This window comes from Kwoniella bestiolae, chromosome 1, assembly GCF_000512585.2.
Source record: "Kwoniella bestiolae CBS 10118 chromosome 1, complete sequence".
NCBI classification, from domain to species: domain Eukaryota; kingdom Fungi; phylum Basidiomycota; class Tremellomycetes; order Tremellales; family Cryptococcaceae; genus Kwoniella; species Kwoniella bestiolae.
The window spans coordinates 3,815,770-3,833,991 of NC_089241.1; the positions used below are offsets into that span (position 1 = coordinate 3,815,770).

The following is an 18,222-nucleotide window of genomic DNA, read 5'->3' on the forward strand; positions in this document are numbered from 1 at the left end:
TTTGAATGAAATTGATCGTAATGTATCATGTGAACGGACTAGACTTGAGGAATATAGCACAAACAAAGACATACGGAAGAAGAGGAAGAGCAAGAAGTACTTTGTTTATATACCCTGTTTGAGATATATTCATGCATGTTAATCATTATTTGGGTGTACTGTATTCCAACGAGTCATTCCACAATCGAAGATGTGAGGTGGTCTGTCTGACAGTCAACCTCTCGCTCCAACCTTTCAAATGATCCTTTCGAGCTGCTGTGCTGTACTCGTACCGCATCTTGCCATCTAACTCAGATCTCACCTACCACGATCACCTTGATGAAGACATGTCTTCTCCGTGATGCCACAGCATCATCATCATCTTCCTCTTCGCCACGATTCGGTATATAAACGCTGCTAAAAGCTGAATCTTCCATCTACGGCCATAGAACCTAAAAAACGTCGGGTCCCGTCAGCTCCCCGTAACTAAGTTGGGTATCGCTCGGTTAGTACCAAGGTGGGGGACCACTTGGGAATCCCGGGTGCTGTAGTTTTTTGCTTGTGTCACTTTCACATCAAAGTGATTCTGCTGAACAGAGCGAGAAGCTTCAGACATGACATTGATGTCGTGCAGCGGATGAATCGGGTATCGTGCAGGGTTATCTGTGTTTGTGTGTGTTGATGGGAGGATTCGATGTAACGCGCCTCGCCTCCACTCGCTCGGACCTTGTTACTAGAGCATCGGAAGCTGATGCTCTCACTTATCTTCTCTCTCACCAGAAATCCATGGTCGTGAGAACGATACCAACCCTCACTGAATTGATAAACAGCAGCATAGACTTTCGCTACCACTCCTCACGCACTGGGCAGAGTCTGAGCCTGCTCTGCTCCTGAGATAGGTGGCAGTGCTGTGAATCTATTTCTGACGAACAACTCAGCTCCGAAGGGGATCGTTTGAAAGTCGGGCAAGTTGCCAGTCACTGGTGGAAGTAGATCAGCACGCATGTACAGTATGCATGTCGTTGATGAATCGAGTGGGAAAAGGGACTTGCGGATGACTATGTTATCTCCAAATGTGATTGATTTCTGAGCGATGGCTGAGCCGCATTTCGGGCAGAACATACGAGTTACTACGGCGATCCAAGTCAAGTTAGTTCATGCATACAAAGCAGAGTTCCAACAGAGACAGGGGGCGTACCGATGTTCCCGCTGGGACCTTTGGAATCGTACGTCTGGATCCTTCCGTTGGACTGATACCGTTCAGCCAGTATACTACAAGTGAAATTCAACGTTCACAACTTACCTCAACGTCTGATATCTTGGGTAGAATGCAGGTGGAAAAGGCAGAGCCTGTAGTTTTCTTACAGTCCTCACCTTCCCGGATAAATCAGCTCATATGCCTTCGGATGGGGAAGGGGGAATGACTGTACGCACAATGACAGGCATATTGGACATCATGGGTGGAGAGTACCTTGATAGTCACCGATCCGCAGTAACATGATCCCACGTGAGGCATGGTGGGGGACCGATTAGATTAGATAAGTTAACGTTGATTGAAGTGGGCTGATATGAATGAGGATTTTGAGGTGTTGGGTTTAATGATTGAGGACCGACAAGATTGGGAAGCACAGTTAGTATTTGACTCGTGGGTAGGTGCGTAGAGTGTAGACCGTCTTCGGACACAAAATCAGGCTGAAGCGTGATTAGGTCTTCAAGAACATGTGTTACATTTGAGCGCTTGCCCTCCCTCCCTCCCTCCTTGTTCCCTAGCTTTGTCACGCACTTTTGCGAACCGGGACACCGACCAGAGATGCACACAAGTTGACGACACGAGTGTTCCGTGCGAAGGCTAAGCTATGCCACATCCCGATGAGTCATATATATATGCACAAACAACCTCCACTCGCACTGATCACTCGCTCGTGTGTCTCTCTTTCGGCGGTGCGGTGATGGTCAGATGAAAAATCAAACATCCTTACTAGTACCAATAATCCCTTGATCATACATTAGCTCCCCCACACTCTATCATGTCATATCTCTTTATATCCTCGACATACAATTGTCAGCGAACACCGCGTTAAACGGTAATCAGCGAAGGAAGTTACAGCGTTCCGACGCGATATCCGACATCCATCCGACATATCTGGAAATATGACTTCCTCAAAAGTACCTCATCCGCACGTCAGAGCGTGGTATGCGTATTCGTTCGCTGCAGAGGTGTTCACAGCTTGTGCACTGGTGAGCATTCCCTCCTCGCACTTGGACAAGGAACGCAAACATTGATATCCTTCTGGATCACTTGTACAGGCCATCTTTCTACCCATAACGCTCGAGCGTGAGTCTACCGCTTCTCTTATATTTTGAACGGTGCGGTCCCATACTCATACTATATCTCGTAAACAGAATTAGCCAAAGAGATAGGGTACTACGCTCCCGAATATACCGAGCCATGCGTTATCGGTGGTGAGCCCAATGTAGGACACAAAAGGATGTGTAAAGCCAGGATACTTGGTGCATGGGTAGATCCCGCTTCTTTTAGGTGCGTGATCTCAGCTAATTCATTGTCGCTTTTGAGAGAAAGATAGCTGACTATACGATACAATAATTAGCATGTACGTCAAGTCTGTTGCTGTAGCTATTCAAGGGGTGTGTATCATCTCGATAGGTCCATTGGCAGATTCTCGTGAGTGATAGCCAGGCGGACCTCCATATACCGTCATTGTTCATTTGACTGCACCTTGTCGACGCACCCACTAACCTATTGATCTAGCTTATTGGCGAAAACGACTCCTATTCCTCTGTACATATATTGGCTCCTTCTCCGCCATCCTCTTCCTCCTTTTCCCTTCTGCTCCCAATGCTCCGTTAGTCCTTCTCGCGGGACTATTATTCATCATCGGTAATATCGCATACGCAGTGGGTACAGTGTGTAGTAACGCGTTCCTACCGGTCTTGGCAAGGGAAGATGAAGATGTTCAAACAGCACTGAAGAAATCGACAACCATACGATCAGAGGATGAGATAGATGATACGGTAGAACGCGGAAGAACGAGTTTGGCCGACGAGGGACAGAACCTCATTCCGAATGGTCTCAATACAGCTGTCAGAGCAATATCAGCTGGAGATCTAGCGGAATCAGATCCCGTCATTGCATCAGCAGGAACAGGGAGGAACACGCATTATGAGGCTTTACTATCTTTGACGATCTCGAGACTGTCCTCGGTGGGAATTGCTATAGGGTTTATCTCGGGCGTTTCTGCCCTTGCGTTACTCCTCATTCCGGTGATACTCCTGAAAGGCAATACGTTTTCTCTGAGGTTGGCCATTGGATTAAGTGGAGTGTGGTGGGGTGTGTTCACTATTCCAACTTGGATCGGTCTACCTTCAGGAGACAAGGAAGAGGGCCAGAGAGAACAGAAGACCTTCAAGGACGCGTGGAAGAGGATTGGCAACTTGATTAGACCGAGGGAAATTAGGAGTTTACCGAATTTGTATATCTTCTTGTTTGCTTGGATATTCTTATCTGATGGTGAGTCCTCCATATTTTCTGCTGCGGACCAGAATCACTCCCGTTGGCCAAGTACCGCTACAATGCAATTGATTTCGAGCGACTAATTTCTGTTCGGGCTATTCCAGGCTTCCACACAATCACCTACACCTCCATCTTATTCTGTAAAAGCGTCTTATCCTTGTCCCCCTCCGAAACCATCCTTATCGGTATCCTCGTCCAATTCGCAGCTGTCATCTCTTCCATGGTGGTACCCAAGATCCAACATCGGTTGAGTAAAACCAACTTCAATATCCTTTTCCTGGCGGTCTTGGCGGGAGGTCTGATACCTGTGTATGCCTGTGTGGGATTGATATTGCGCTTGAACGTTCTTAGCACGAAGGTGGAGATGTTCATCTTGGCTGGATGGTTCGGCTTGGTGAGTCATCTCGATTCTCATACATCCCTACTTGATGGGCAATACTGATTCTGCACATTGTTTTTTAGGTATTCGGGCCTTTCTTGAGTTACTCCCGAGCAGTATACACCGAGCTCATCCCACCTGTACGTCCCATCGAGCTATCATCCCAAGACGTATACCTATGCTCATACGTCGTTATTGATACACACAGGGCCACGAATCAACCTTCTTCTCCTTATTCGCATTTACCGACAAATCCGCATCATTCATCGGTCCAGCCGCTGTGGGGCTGATCTCTGATCTCACTGGGAATCTACGATATGGATTTATCTTTTTGCTGATCATGTTGACGATTCCTGTACCTGTTTTATTGCGAGTGAGCGTGAGGAAGGGGAAGGATGATGCGCAGAGGTGGAGTGAGAGTAGGCTGGGTAGTAGATCTAATGAAGACAATGAGGAAGGTGTGGGTTTGTTAGCTGAATGAGTCGAGTATGAAATGGAAAGGTATCTTGGAGTCGATGAAGGATGGATGTTCTCGGACATAGAGGGATCGGATAGATTTGCACAGTGGATCAAGTACGATCAATGCATATCACAACATTCAACATCATACATTACTGCCTACATACAGTCAATCTGATTATGACACATCAATCATCGGAATCAGAATCAACTATCCTCTTCACCTTGCCTATCGAAAGTCTAGCCGTGGATTGAGGTGGCGACGCATCATCGTCATCTTCGCTGAGTTGACTGTCTAGCGGAGCAAGCGAAGGTCTTTTCCTTCTTCTCGTCGTCGTATCTTCGTCCTCGCTATCACTGTCCATCGCCACATCCTCCACATCTTCGTCCTCTAATCCATCGAATACCTGAGACGAAGCCGGTAACGACGATCCACGCATGACCTCATCCTCATCTTCATCCACCTCTTTATCCTTACCCTTACCCTTCCTCTTCCTCTTCCTAGTGCCATTACTCAACATCACATTCCCCTGCTCCTTCGCCAGCGCATTCATCTCATCCCGTAACTCCCTCTCCCTCTCAAAGAACGCCCTGGTAACTTCCGGATCCTCATCATCTGAATCTTCAATGAACGCAGCACTCTTAAACGTCTGCATCTCTTTCACTTTCTGTACCTTCTTCTTCCTCTCTTTTACCTTCTTAACTCTCATTACGAGCTCACCAGTATCTGAGTCTAGTTCCATATCTGATAATCCCGGTGTACCCGACTCGGACCTTTGTCTTCTTGTTCTTGGTGGACGACGTCGTCTTAAGAGGTCTTTCGGGTCTTCTGAGAGGTCTGGAGGAGATTCGAGGTACTGTTCTAATGCTCCTAGGGAAGTTGAGAGGGATGAGGGGATTATACTGGAGGGCATGAACCATTTGGTAGTCTCGTTTGTATCTGGTCCAGATGCGGCTAAGTCATCAGGATGAACCATGTCGAATGCTAGGAGTCGGAGCATTAATCGGAAGTGTGAGTCTTTGTCCACTGCCATCTTGAGTGAATCGGTAGAGGGGTCAAGGTCTACGAACAATCGAGGTATTATTAGCTCAACGGTATCACGATTGTTTGCATACCTCTTAGCTCACCATACTGTGCAAACTTCTCAATAGCTTCTTTACTTGGACCAGCAAAGTTTCTAGGTCTGACCTCATCCTCATCATCACTATCATCGTGTCCACGTAAAGCAGCATCCTCGCCATCGGTAGCTATGACGACCTCCGTCCGTGCTGCGAGGACTTCTTCGAGGACCTGACGCAGGAATAAAGTCAGTTTTTGTAGTTCAGATGGTCGGAGACAGTCTGTAGCTCTCGGCAGGATGTACGATGACGACTCACCTCGATAATCCATTTGATCCAATCCTCATGATCCTCCTTCAACAAGATAGCAACGGTAATTTCCATCTGCTTGGACCAGGACAACTTCTTATTCTTCTTAAACTCAATCTCAGCTTGACCCATCTGCCACAACATAACGATTCAGCTTCGACAAGTAAATGGTCAATATTAGGCAGACAGCAACTGACCTTCTCCTGGATCCTCTTCCTCTGTCCGCCCATCCCATCATCACTCTCCTCATCACTCTTATAACTACTAATCCCCTTCCACTTGCTCTTAGACTTACTTCCAAACGCTTCGACAATGAGGAATGGATCGTCCGCAACTCTTTTGAAGAACTTTCGCAGGATGAAGTTGATTAGTTGGGATAGATCTTTCGAGGATTCCGCCTTGGGAAGAGTATGGGAGGAATCGATTATCTGTCTGAAGAGGTTGAGGGTTGATACCTATCATAATTTATCAATCAAACATCATTGTGAGCAATTCAGTTCCACCATTTGCATTGCAGGATCTAGATCCGGTGAAGGGGATCATCAACCTCGCTCACCTGGAAATACAGCCCCTCAGCCTGCGCTTTGATGACCTGCCTATGCATCAGTCCTACGACCCTCTTCATCTGCTCGGGATCATCGAAGTCTCGATATCTTGATAAGAACGATAACAGAGTATTCGTCACAGGTTCAGAGGCGAATCTCTGACAACACAACATAAGATGTCAGTTGACATACTTAGGATTATCTTTGGAAGAGTGGCTGGTAGACATACCCTTTCAAACGTCTTGAACGTGAACGCATGTTCAGCATAACTCGGAGCCTCTTTATCAGGCTGTAAAGCCTCTTCCTCTTCGTTTCCGTATTCCTCTGGCATGCCACTTCCATCTGGATTTGGCTCGTTGGACTGTTCAGCTTCCTTTCGTTTCTTACGCGCGGCTTTCTTTTTACGTATAAACATGAATGCTTTGTTCTTGGAGTATTTCTCTAACATCCTCAGGAGGACATAAGCGAAATGAATGACCGAGTCGAGATACCTACATAAAAAACCATCATCAGCTGTTTTCATTGGTACTTCAACTGAGAGGAAAGAACAGCTCACGCTACAGATTGGTCCTTATACTGCGATATGACTGAAAGCGAGGAGTCGAGTATATCACCGTTGTAGTATAGATTGTCCTGAACGATCTCAGCCACTTCTACATCTTCCTGTTCGCCTGAGGTTGCCATGGCGTCAAGGAGCAGAAGCTATAAAGTATATCGAATGGTCAGGATATATATTCGCCCAATACAAAGAGAATGTCAATTCACGATCTGCGTGAAGCAGTCCAAACTAGCCTGCAGCTCCGTCCAAGCGGGTGGCTAATCGTTGCCTGTTAGCTCTTTCACTCCTCGCACAAGATATTCTCACTCACTTTATCATCCATGGAACTCTTCATCCGAGAGAACAACCATCGGACCGAATCCATCTCCGCCATCTCAGCTACCAATCCAAGAGAGAGCTCGTATTCCTTCTTTCCTTTCTCTTCCTCTTTATGCCGCAAGACCAGTAGATACTCAATGAAAAATCGCGTGAGGTAGAATGTCCGCACGTTATCTGTGGGACGGATTTTGCTTCGTTCCATTCGTATATCACGTAAGATCGATTGGAAGAAGGCTATATATCGAGAATGTAAGCTTGACCTTATTCAAATTCAGAGGCATGGGACAGCTTACTATTGAAGCATGACTCGATGAATGATTTAGCTAGTGACTGTAATGTCCTCATGGCATCTGGGCTGAAATTGATAATTTGGGTCAACTCGTCCTATCGTCATTGCTTGTCAGCTTTCGATGAGACCTTGACGCTGACAACTAAGCTGACTAACCACTTTCTTAGCCTTCTGAGCTCGCTTTCGCTTCACTTCATCCAATATCGCACCTGCATTAGCAGCGATGGCATTTTGCTTGTGTAATACGACTTTTTGTTCTCCCTATGACCATACAATTTCATCACGTCAGCTTTACCTTCTCTTACTACACAGATACGAAGAGCTTACAGCTCGCACCGCAACAGTTGTACCAAATCTCGAATGTCTAGTCATTCCCACTTTCGAAACCATAGCTTTCTGACGTTTCTCAGCGTCCAGTAATTTTGACAAGTTCTCCAATGGAGCCTATTGAGAACAGATCACTCAGCTGAGGTTTTAGTCATGAGGCGTGTCCAGCTAAATTTCCGTGACGAACTTACTCTATCTTGATCCTGTCCTAACTCTTTCGGCTTGACCGACCTGAATATTAGATGAAGTATATCCAATACCAGAACGTTGAAAAGGTTAAAATCTGATTTGTCCGCGCAAGATGCTAGTGTAAGGAGTAGTTGGAAATATGTGAGTTTGTTCATCTGGAGAATCAGAGTGGACTGAGGACAATCATCGGATATCAGCTGAAATGTCGACGAAAAAGTCACGATCGACAGACGAACAGCTCACCTGCAGGTTCGCAAATTCCTCTTTTTCACCCGTAGCTGTACCTTCCGCTACGGTATCTTTTATAGCCAGCAAGTTTCGGATGACGTGTAAACCTAACGAGATGATCCTTTCGTCCTTCTCGTCTCTTCAATAGAAATCAGCTGCACATCCGTCACAGTTGAGGGACTCATAAGTGAGCTAATCAACTCACTTTCGAGGTTTAGCCAGACTAGGCAGCATCAACGCCAGAAGACATCTTAACGGACCACTCGTCTGCAGTATCAGAGCTTTGTATTCCAGCTGAGCTCTTAGCAATGATGCGTAATCCGTGACCACAGCAGGTTCGTCCTCCATCTCCTTCAGCTCGGAAGCTACATCTATAGGCCAGGTGAGAGCAGCGATGAGGTCACCTAGGAAGTTGGAAATGTACAACAACATCAGCACAATATCGGGAGTCGTACCGATATGATATTCTGTAATAATGAACTTCTAAATAGACTCACAAGCAACCAAAGCAACTTTCCTCCCCCACTCGCCCCGATCCGTACATTCCACCAACAGCGCCACCAGCTCCCTCATCAAACCCGCCTTGGCCATACACCTCGCAACAGTCCTCTCATCATCCTCATCATCTTTCCTCCAAAGCTTCTTCAGATCCTTCAACACGCCCAAAACACTATCACCGGGTCTATAGATGGTCTCGAACTTCCCTGATCCGGGTTTCGTCTCGATCTCTTCATACCCTCCCAAAGCAGCTACGAGCGACTGTACGGCGGGGAGAAAGATCTCATACTTGTGTACGGGCTCTTCATCTAGTGAGGGAGATAATCTGTCGTCTAGGGTCTGGTATGGGTCCTGAGAGAGCGAAGGACCGGGGGAGTAGGTGTAGCTCATCTTGGTGAGGTGATAGCCTCTGCACTCGCTCGACGAGCAGATGAGACTCTTGTGGATGTCGAATATGCGGACAGTGTAGGATATCAAAATCAATCCAGAAAGTGCGGACCAACATTGCATTTCACAGAGAAGAGACGCGACATATGCGACAAACGCGTTCGATCCGAATTACGTAAACCGATATGACATACTAGCTCTATATATATATATATATATATGATGCGCACGAACCTCCACAACAATTCAACCTCCACAAGAATTTCAGATTTCATCCCCCTCTGGAATCACATCACATCGATCAGATAACCTTGATATCGATACTTCAAGCACTCCAACCATCTCACTCGCTCAATGATATAGCATCACAACCCCTCGCTCCAGTAATCTATCGAACATTCTGCTTCCCAAGCGACCCCTCTTTCCTCTAGGCGCAAGCCTCGGTGCTCGATTCTCTCTTCGGCCCTTCGGTACATCGACATTCAAGATGGCCCCCTCGACAGAGACGTATCAGCCCAACTGGCATGTCAGAGCTTTATCTGCTCCAGGTCCAGATACAGACTTGTCATTGCATGTCTCTTTTGACAATGCTAGGTTCCTCTTCGGATGCGGCGAAGGTACTCAGCGAGCGTTCACTCAGAAGAGAATGGGTATGAGGGGTCTGTCGGCTATTTTCGTGGGCAGTGGTGAAGCTAGATCGAGGGCTGGGTTGGCGGGTAAGCTATGTTTTTTAAACAAAAGTGACGCTTAGCTGACTTGCGGCTTGGACGTAGGTGTCTTGATGACTGCTGCAGATGGTGGGATATCAAAGGTTGATATCGTTGGACCACCAGATATGTCTCACTATCTGTCTACCTTGAGGTCATCTGTGATCCGGTAAGCCCTCTATCATTGCAATTATGTCACCCCAGCTATCCTGCTCACCATGTGACACCTCCGTAGTGACTCCCTCACCGTCAACATGCGTTCTTATCCTCGCTCATCGTCCTCCGGCGAATCTGTCGAACTGTTCAAATCTCCGAATATAACAGTACATGGAATCGCTCTCATACCTCAACCGTCCCCTGATAATATAGCTGGACCCTCTTCATCAACTTACATCCCTTACGATCCCCAGTCACCATCATTCCGACCCAGCAAATTATCTCCCTCAGATGCTCAGCAATGGTGCGACAGGATCGTAGGGGATATATTCCATAATGGACCTAAAGCACGAGCTTCCAGGCGACCCTATCAACCTCCTCCCCCTCCTTCCTCGTCGGACAGTACCAAACCTCGCTCGCGGTCCAGGTCATCTTCGCCCCGTCGGTCCGCCAACCCATTTGTCAATCCCGATGGAACAATTTGTTCCTCCATACCTGATACTCGATATCCTTTACCTCTACCAACAAAGCAGGATGTGGAAACGCAGATGGTATATATCTGTCAAGCGCCGGACGTCAGAGGCAAATTCAACGTGGAGAAAGCAAATCAGCTTGGAGTACCGAAAGGTCCGGCAAGAGGGAAGTTGACGAGAGGCGAGGCGATAGAAGTGGATGATCCGTCTGCGGAAGGTGGCAAGAGAATAATCAAGCCAGAGGATTGCTTGCTTGGCGGTGGTCCTGGATCCGTGAGTGAAATCCTCATATATCGCGTATGCGGATGCATGGAATATGACTGATGCTGTATTTGCATAGGTGCTTATCGTTGTGAATTGCTCGGAGAAGACGAAATCGGCTTTGCTAGATAATAACACATTCCACAAATACCAACCCTCGAAAGCTGCAGAATCCGGTGTGGAGTCTAGACTCGTTCACCTTATAGTACACAGGGTACCTAAATCTGTCTGGGATTCAGAGGAGTACAAGGACTGGATGAAAGCCTTCGGTGAATGTACTCAGGTCAGTTCGGTATAGTAGCATTTGCCAGTATCACCTAGCTGATTTGATTATTTTGGCAATGCAGCACCTCATCGCAGATCCGGTCAATCATCCCGACAGGACAGTCTTCAACTCCGCAGCCTGGAATACCCTCCAACTTTCACTTGCCGATCCCGAAATCTTCGTTCCGCCATTTGTCTCCTCGCCCCATCCCCCTTCTATCGACTTGCCGCCCAACACGTCATTCTTGGTTGAAGGATCGTTTTGCAGGATGCATCAACCAGGTGCAGTCACTGTAGTAGACACCCACGAGAAAGATCTACCATTCTCGATCACCTCTTCCGAAGCTGAAGTTGCTCGAGAAACCATTCGACAGGATATGCCCGAATATGCCATAGCATGCGATCAAGCCCATCAAGCCATCCTGGCTGATCCTAGATCGACCCACCCACCTACACCCAAAGTAGGAGATGATATCACCGTTACGACGTTGGGTACAGGAAGTGCCATACCATCGAAATATAGGAATGTGTCCAGTACGCATATCGACATACCTGGTCTAGGTGGTATACTGCTGGACACGGGTGAAGGTACTTTAGGTCAAATGAAGAGAAGGTTCGGTAAAGAGGGGGTACGGAAGTTGCTGGGGGAATTAAGGATGATCTTCATATCGCATATGCATGCGGACCATCATCTTGGGTTGAACTCGGTATTGGAAGAGAGGTTCAAGGTGAGTCACATCTCACAACCCATAAAGTCGCACTACACTGAATAGCTGATCGATCTCATTAACAACGTATAGCTCGGCATCACCTCTCCACTATTCCTTATAGCACCTACGAACATAGCCTTGAATATGCAAGAATCAGCATCGTGGCAATATTCAGCTACCTCTCGAGAAGCACTGGAAAATGTTGTTTTCATCAATATACAGAGATTGGGATTCAAGATGTTCAATGGGAAAAACAGGGAGAAGGAATCTGCCCCTCCACTGCCCACCCCCACGGATGGATCGAAACTACCGGAGACGGAGGCAGAGATGGATCAATGGGAAAGAGAGGGTTTAGAAGATCGAGAGAATGGTAGAAGGGTTTGGCCATTTACGAATGTTTATGGATTCTCACCTGCTGCGTGAGTACCATCTTGCTATCTACCCTTCGGACTAAGGGAAAATTTAGCTGAAAAGTCGATCTCCATCTCCCAGGAGTGGAGATCATTGGAATGCCGTGCATAGACTGTTGGATGAGCTGTCGTTCAGATCCATCTGGGCGCCGGTAGTCCCCCATCGAGGAAGAGCTTATGGGTTGGCTATTGAGCACTCGTCGGGATGGAAGATTGTGTGAGTGTGACGTCTTTCTCTTCTTAATCAGGTCAGTGACCCGATGCTGACTGAAGGTCGTTTGCATTCGATAGCTATTCTGGGGATACCAAGCCTTCTGAAGAACTTGTTCAAGCTGGACGGGATGCTACTTTGTTGATCCACGAGGCAACACTTGAAGACGATAAACCAGATGTGGCTGCTGTGAAAGGACATTCGACGTTCTCTCAGGCAATAGACATTGGGAAGAGGTGGGTAAAGGCCATCCGACATCGGGGCTGCTCTACCGCGAGTGTGAAGCTGACACGAAGGATCTCACCGACATAGGATGAAAGCCAGACATATCTTGCTAAATCACTTCTCCCAGCGTTATCCAAAACTACCCAAACTCCCCACTGCTGTTCCTTCGACAATCGATGATGATTCAACTACAGCTGTTCAACCAGTCGTATCAATATCATTCGATTTCATGTCCATCAAAATACGTGACATGTGGAAGATGGCTCACTATATGGAACCCTTGAGCTTGCTCTTTGTCGAAACCGATGAAGGTGATGGCGAGACCGTAGAAGGTGAAGGAAGTGTATTAAAAGCCGTTGAGAATGATGTGAATCCAAGTTTGGATGGTGGACGAGAGGTTAGCGGAAAGAAGACCAAGCAAAATAACAAGAAGAAGGACGATCAGATACCTGTTTCAGCGACTCATTCCGCTGCTATCCCCATCCAAGGAGATGAGAATGGACCGGAACAGAAGCAAAAATCGAAGAAATCATTGAAGAAGGAAGCTTCTCGTGCTGCTAAGAGATCTGCTCCCAGTCCAGGCAAGAATGATGGTCAGCCATTGGCGAAGAGGAGATCGACTGATTCGGCTGTGGCTGTGAATGGGGGTACTAGTGGAGGTAAGGAAGATGAGGGAGAGAAGATGCAAGTAGATGTGTAGGATGGTTCAGAAGCTCTACTCTGTTTGGTTTACGATCATTGTCATGCTATCGTCGATACTATAATCAATAATCGCCATTGGAATGCATTGCAACTTGATCCTACCTATGCTTGTACCATGTCCTGACCGGTAGAATGCCACATCACCCAGTCACCATACCACAGAGGTTCGGAAGTAATCTCAGAGGAAAGGCAGTCCGATTCCATGAGAGGCTGAATACTGTATGTCTAAAACGAAACAAATTAGTCATGATCGAAACGCCACTTTCGTCTGTTCTGTATTCTGAATTCTGGTAAGATCACGTCTCATCTCATATGCATAGCTTGGAGGTTGGTCATAGACGGTGTTTCAGTCTGAATTGATCTTCAGGAATTGGTATCAAGATTCACATGTCATACTGTACTCTTTAGGTTTGGGCTCGAGGGAATTTTTTTCCGCATTCTATTGTATGTACCTGGATCAAGATCAAGTTTCACTTTTCACTTCACTTGACCTCGCGATCTCGTGATAATTAAGCTTGAATCGCTCCGATGTTTCAGATGTACTGGTGAGCCGAGAAGACATACATGCTATTGAACGAGACTCGATCAGTCTTAATCCAATCTTCATAGGTACTACGGGTCCGATCATTCAGACTGTAGACTGAAACAGTATTCTCATAGCACAGACGTATCGACACTGACTGCCGAAGGGAACTCGTATCGAAGAGAAATGCTTGCTTGCTCTGGTGTCTGAATATAGTTCTGTCATTTCTTCGTGCCGATGGATAATAAAAATACGATCAAACACAAATCATCTGTCAATCAATGTGTTGAGGTATTTTCCTTTCTTTTCTCATATTGATTACTCGGAATCTCGATACAAAAGATCAATCGACCTTTTCCTGTTCTGTTTCTTTCATATAATTGTTTTCTTCCCACACATCGTCACTTGTATCAAACATCAACGCCTCTTCGTAATTTGTTTCAAGATTCACGAAGGAACACCAAACATTCAGTTTCTACCAACAAGATATAACTTAATCTAATCTCGGAGGTATCTACACCAATTACGTCTACCCTTGACTACTGAATCAATATATATATATACATATTTAAGATGTCACGAACACTCATAACCACCCACATCGCCTCATGTCAACCCCCCACTTCCGACTCCTCGACACCAGCACCCGTTCCAACCTCCCTATCACTCTCCATCCCCTTCTTCTCCCGCTCTTCCTCCTCAACAGCCTACTCAACAGACCTCGATACCTCCCTCTCAACCAACTCGAGCTCGAGCTCACCAGGACTAGGCCTATGCCTCCATCCAAATTACCTGTACCAGTCACAGGATCTCCGTAAATCGAGCTCATCATCATCCTCGAGATCACTAAGACCGAGTCTACGTAAAATGCCAAGTTGGAATAATCAGACTTGGTCGCCTCGTACTTCCCAGGATGTGTATATTAGGCGAGGGTCGGAGCAGAGCGAGATGACTTCTCCAACTGATGGGGAGTTTGTATTTCCCCCGGGTGAACAAGGTAGAAGAAGGAGGAGTTTGATGGGTATTGATTTTGGGACTTGGGGTATGAAACCCAAGATTATCTTTTCGAATGCCAATAGCAAGAGGAAATCACTATCTATTTCGAGATTGAGACTCAAGTCTACTACTATCTCCTCTGCACCTGCAATTCCTGTGGGACAAGATGCGTCCCCATCCAAAGCAGACGAGGGACAGGATTCAGAGAACGATCTCACGTTCAGTCCCCTCCATCGAGTGTGGGCGAGATCCGGATCCGAAGCTCAAGATCAGATTCAAGGGGAGAGAGAACGTCGAGGGTCCGACTGGCCGCCTACTCAATCTAGAGAGATGTTCCTGGATTTGAGCGGGATACCGACCTTTAGCGGTACCGGCGAGTCGAACGAGCTGTTCGCGGAGTTTGAGGAATTCAGCTTTAGCGACTCCAGCGATGTGGGAGATCAAGACGTTCCTGCTGGGGGTCTTCCGATGGACGGTATGGATGTCGATGAGAAGAGGGTGGACACACCGTTGGAAATGCCTTTGATACCTCGCTTGAATCTGCGATTGAGGAAATCACACAGTTCATCTGTCCTTTCGCCTGTGCTGGACACCGAAGAGGAGGAGGAGAAGTACAATCCTCAGACTGTCAAAGCTGACGTCCAAGTCGATGTGGCACATCAAACTGAGAACATCTGTGGGAAAGCCAATGAAGAAGAAGAACAGTTAGTCGAAATGGAAAAAGATGAGAACCAAATTGAAATCGAAGAATACTATACACCATCCTTCATCCCTTCTTCATCATTCACCTCCCTCAAAGTAACCTACCCTAGCAGATCCACCAACTCCAATCTCAGCTATACCAAACCCGACGACACCCCTTCACCAGTATTCGACCTTTCCATCTTCTCTCCTCGCCCCTCCCAGCCCCACGCACCAGTTCTCAAAGGCATAATCGACGGTCTACCCATCTCGCCCCTCGAGCTTCCTTCCAACTCCACCTCATTGAGGGAAATAGCGCTATCATTCCCTACACCGGTCTTATTCAGGGACCCACCCAACTCACCCATCACGACTGTAGTCATGCCCATCCCCAGAAGGGGAATGCCGAATACATCTATCGAATCTGTCCTCAACGCCCACACCCAGCAGAAAAATCCAATTAGCAGGAGATCATCCCTTACAGACCGAGAAAGACGACCATCCAGACCATCCACTACCATTGAAGGATTACCAACCACCCGACGAAGGATGTCATTGATCCTCAAACCTTCCATCCTACCCTGTCCTACTCCGCCTTCATTGTTGACTTCCCCCAAATCACTAGACAGCGAGTACATCCCACCATTGTTTTCCCCCAGCTCGATCAGCCCTACTTCCTCCAAATTTGGTGGTACCGCTGCGCATAGCTTGGCAGGCGGATTGCCAGTGAGAAGAGGGAGGGGAAGTTTGAAACTGAAGTTGCCGCCTTCGCATTTCGCCAATTCGGCTGGACTGGGTTTTGGCCCTGAGAAGGATGAAGGGGATGAGAAAGAGAGGGAAGAGCATGTGCCTACGCCTGGTACGTTTGGGTTGGAAGGTGAGAAGGAGAGGTTTGAGGGTGAGAAGGTTGAGGGGGATAATCCGTATTTTGCGTGATTGGCTAGCGTAAGTATAATACTATAGAAAAAAAAGGAAAGGAATACTAGATTGGGCAGCGCCCATGTCAGTATATTTATGATAGTAGATCAGTATATAGCTTTTATAGATGAAATGAAAATGCATACAATTAGTCTTGATACATACGGTACCGCTTCCCAGCAGACCCCGTAGGTTTAGTCATCGTTGATGAGCGGCTGTCTTTCGTCGTCGTGATGAGCAGAATTCAACGGATTACCAAAATCATCGATCCCCAATTCCTTTTGTCTTCTCTTCCATAACAAACAGATAATCTAACAATCTCATCAGCTTCGATCCATTGGAGGTAGTCTCGCTTCACATAGCTGACTCACCAACAAAGCCCCCTGCATCCCACCCGTCACAGCATAAGCCAACCAACTTGTCCAGTTGGTTCCAGGTCTAAAGACCAAGCTCAATACGAACAATACGCTCCCTGGTACTTGTATTGCCATCGTTCCTAAACTTAATGCACCGACAAGCTTGGAGTGATATGTTCGGTATATCTGTGGTGCGTATTGTAGGACAGCTAGAATCGTTCCTGAGACGCCTAGGAAGGTGGCCAGGTAAGATAAGAATGGGTGAGGGGGAATGGTAGAGGATAGGATGAGGAGGAGGGAAATTGATAAGAGGAAGAGAAGGGATCTGAAGGGTGTAACATTTCAGTGAAGGGAATCCTAAGGGAGTAAGGTAAAGTCGCACTCACAGATGTAAGAACACCACTACTGCTAGCGTGACTGCCAATCTCCATTCAGGAGTAGTATCCACCTTCACCTTCGGTCTGCCCGCTACGGCACCCTCAGACCTGCTGCTATCGGTCGCACCGTAGTCCCTATCTATCACATCCGGCTCCAGAGGCATGGTCCGTTGGTATTTGAGATGTTTAGGGAAGTAAGCTAGATATAGCACCAATCTATACGATGTGTCAGCTGAGTTGATGAGCGAGATACTCATTCGCCAGCTCACATGACAGTGAAGAGGAACCATTGTAGTGTCACTTGGTAGAATCCTAGAAGAGACTCGAAGCACCTTCCAGCGCTCTACACGTTGTGTATCAGCTATATACTGCCATGAGAGTACTGTCCAGCGGCGACTCACAATCACCCTACAACACCTGAATAAGGGCCATTGTACGATGAGCAAGTTGAGCATTCCTGAAGCCGAGGAAGTGGCCCCTAGAAGAAGATACCACTGCATTATTGGAATGATCAGCTATTATGAGTCTACAAGTAGTGGGTAAGCTTACTGGCGAGAATCCTTCTGATGTTTTAGTAGTGATGATTCGCAGATGCTAAGAAGTGACGAGTCAGCTGAGATACCCGGGAAGGAGGATCGATACTCAAGAAAAGAGGGAGATGCTCTGATCGATACTGAGGGATGAATGCGACTCACCTGAGGGAGATAACTTATGATGAGCCCCGTGCAAAGCAACAGCGATAGGACGAGAGTGGGAACATCGTGTGTCTACAGTATCAATAAGCTACCTGTTTCAACACTACTTAACGGAGCAGCTTACCGCAGGACACTCTGAAGGCGATGGAGTATAGCTCATGCTGGTCATACTTTAACTGAAGTTTAGTGAGCAAGCTACACAGGAGAACAAGAAAGGGAGAGAAAGAAAGAGATGCGTTTATCATCTATTCATTCAACGTCAAATGGTCCAAGTGATCTGCGCTACACAATACCCGGGAATGCGGAGTCTCCACGCACGGGACCACGTGGCACGACCCTCTCAGCGGGATCATACTGGATTTGCATCGCCACATTCCCCTTTCTGAATACTCCGCTAAACTCCGGCTCACCTAAATCTGCTTGTTGCTCGTCTGCATGCTCCGGTTTTAACATTTTTCAACATTTCTCATTTTACAGTCCTTCTCCTTTCCTCATCCATC

At 47.1% G+C, this 18,222-nt stretch overlaps 6 protein-coding genes across 6 annotated transcripts; 3 read left to right on the forward strand and 3 right to left on the reverse strand.

Moving 5' to 3' along the window:
• Positions 1-834: 834 nt before the first annotated feature.
• Positions 835-1,495, reverse strand: I302_101434 (uncharacterized protein; the record flags this gene model as incomplete). The annotated part of the gene is made up of 5 exons (XM_065869293.1): positions 835-959; positions 1,032-1,109; positions 1,178-1,229; positions 1,283-1,353; positions 1,414-1,495. 5 exons carry the CDS (start codon positions 1,493-1,495, stop codon positions 835-837), a joined length of 408 nt encoding a protein of 135 aa, XP_065725365.1.
• Positions 1,496-2,130: 635 nt separating this feature from the next.
• On the forward strand, positions 2,131-4,371 carry I302_101435 (uncharacterized protein; the record flags this gene model as incomplete). Its single annotated transcript, XM_019186822.1, has 8 exons — positions 2,131-2,217; positions 2,287-2,314; positions 2,383-2,518; positions 2,589-2,662; positions 2,750-3,508; positions 3,616-3,905; positions 3,974-4,030; positions 4,099-4,371. 8 exons carry the CDS (start codon positions 2,131-2,133, stop codon positions 4,369-4,371), a joined length of 1,704 nt encoding a protein of 567 aa, XP_019049700.1.
• Positions 4,372-4,537: 166 nt separating this feature from the next.
• On the reverse strand, positions 4,538-9,060 carry I302_101436 (uncharacterized protein; the record flags this gene model as incomplete). Its single annotated transcript, XM_019186823.1, has 16 exons — positions 4,538-5,412; positions 5,478-5,640; positions 5,727-5,849; positions 5,915-6,172; positions 6,274-6,420; positions 6,492-6,753; positions 6,819-6,964; positions 7,028-7,078; positions 7,132-7,373; positions 7,433-7,523; positions 7,585-7,689; positions 7,756-7,872; positions 7,947-8,117; positions 8,188-8,311; positions 8,378-8,576; positions 8,670-9,060. The coding sequence occupies 16 exons, from the start codon at positions 9,058-9,060 to the stop codon at positions 4,538-4,540; spliced, it is 3,465 nt and encodes a 1,154-aa protein (XP_019049701.1).
• A 484-nt stretch (positions 9,061-9,544) lies between these two features.
• I302_101437 (uncharacterized protein) lies at positions 9,545-13,174 on the forward strand (the record flags this gene model as incomplete). The annotated part of the gene is made up of 9 exons (XM_019186824.1): positions 9,545-9,773; positions 9,831-9,933; positions 10,000-10,666; positions 10,734-10,937; positions 11,002-11,646; positions 11,719-12,047; positions 12,121-12,255; positions 12,330-12,485; positions 12,562-13,174. The coding sequence occupies 9 exons, from the start codon at positions 9,545-9,547 to the stop codon at positions 13,172-13,174; spliced, it is 3,081 nt and encodes a 1,026-aa protein (XP_019049702.1).
• Positions 13,175-14,272: 1,098 nt separating this feature from the next.
• Positions 14,273-16,312, forward strand: I302_101438 (uncharacterized protein; the record flags this gene model as incomplete). Its single annotated transcript, XM_019186825.1, has 1 exon — positions 14,273-16,312. One exon carries the CDS (start codon positions 14,273-14,275, stop codon positions 16,310-16,312), a length of 2,040 nt encoding a protein of 679 aa, XP_019049703.1.
• Positions 16,313-16,488: 176 nt separating this feature from the next.
• On the reverse strand, positions 16,489-17,882 carry I302_101439 (uncharacterized protein; the record flags this gene model as incomplete). Its single annotated transcript, XM_019186826.1, has 8 exons — positions 16,489-16,605; positions 16,666-16,975; positions 17,037-17,243; positions 17,297-17,370; positions 17,429-17,521; positions 17,577-17,621; positions 17,723-17,794; positions 17,847-17,882. 8 exons carry the CDS (start codon positions 17,880-17,882, stop codon positions 16,489-16,491), a joined length of 954 nt encoding a protein of 317 aa, XP_019049704.1.
• Positions 17,883-18,222: the final 340 nt, after the last annotated feature.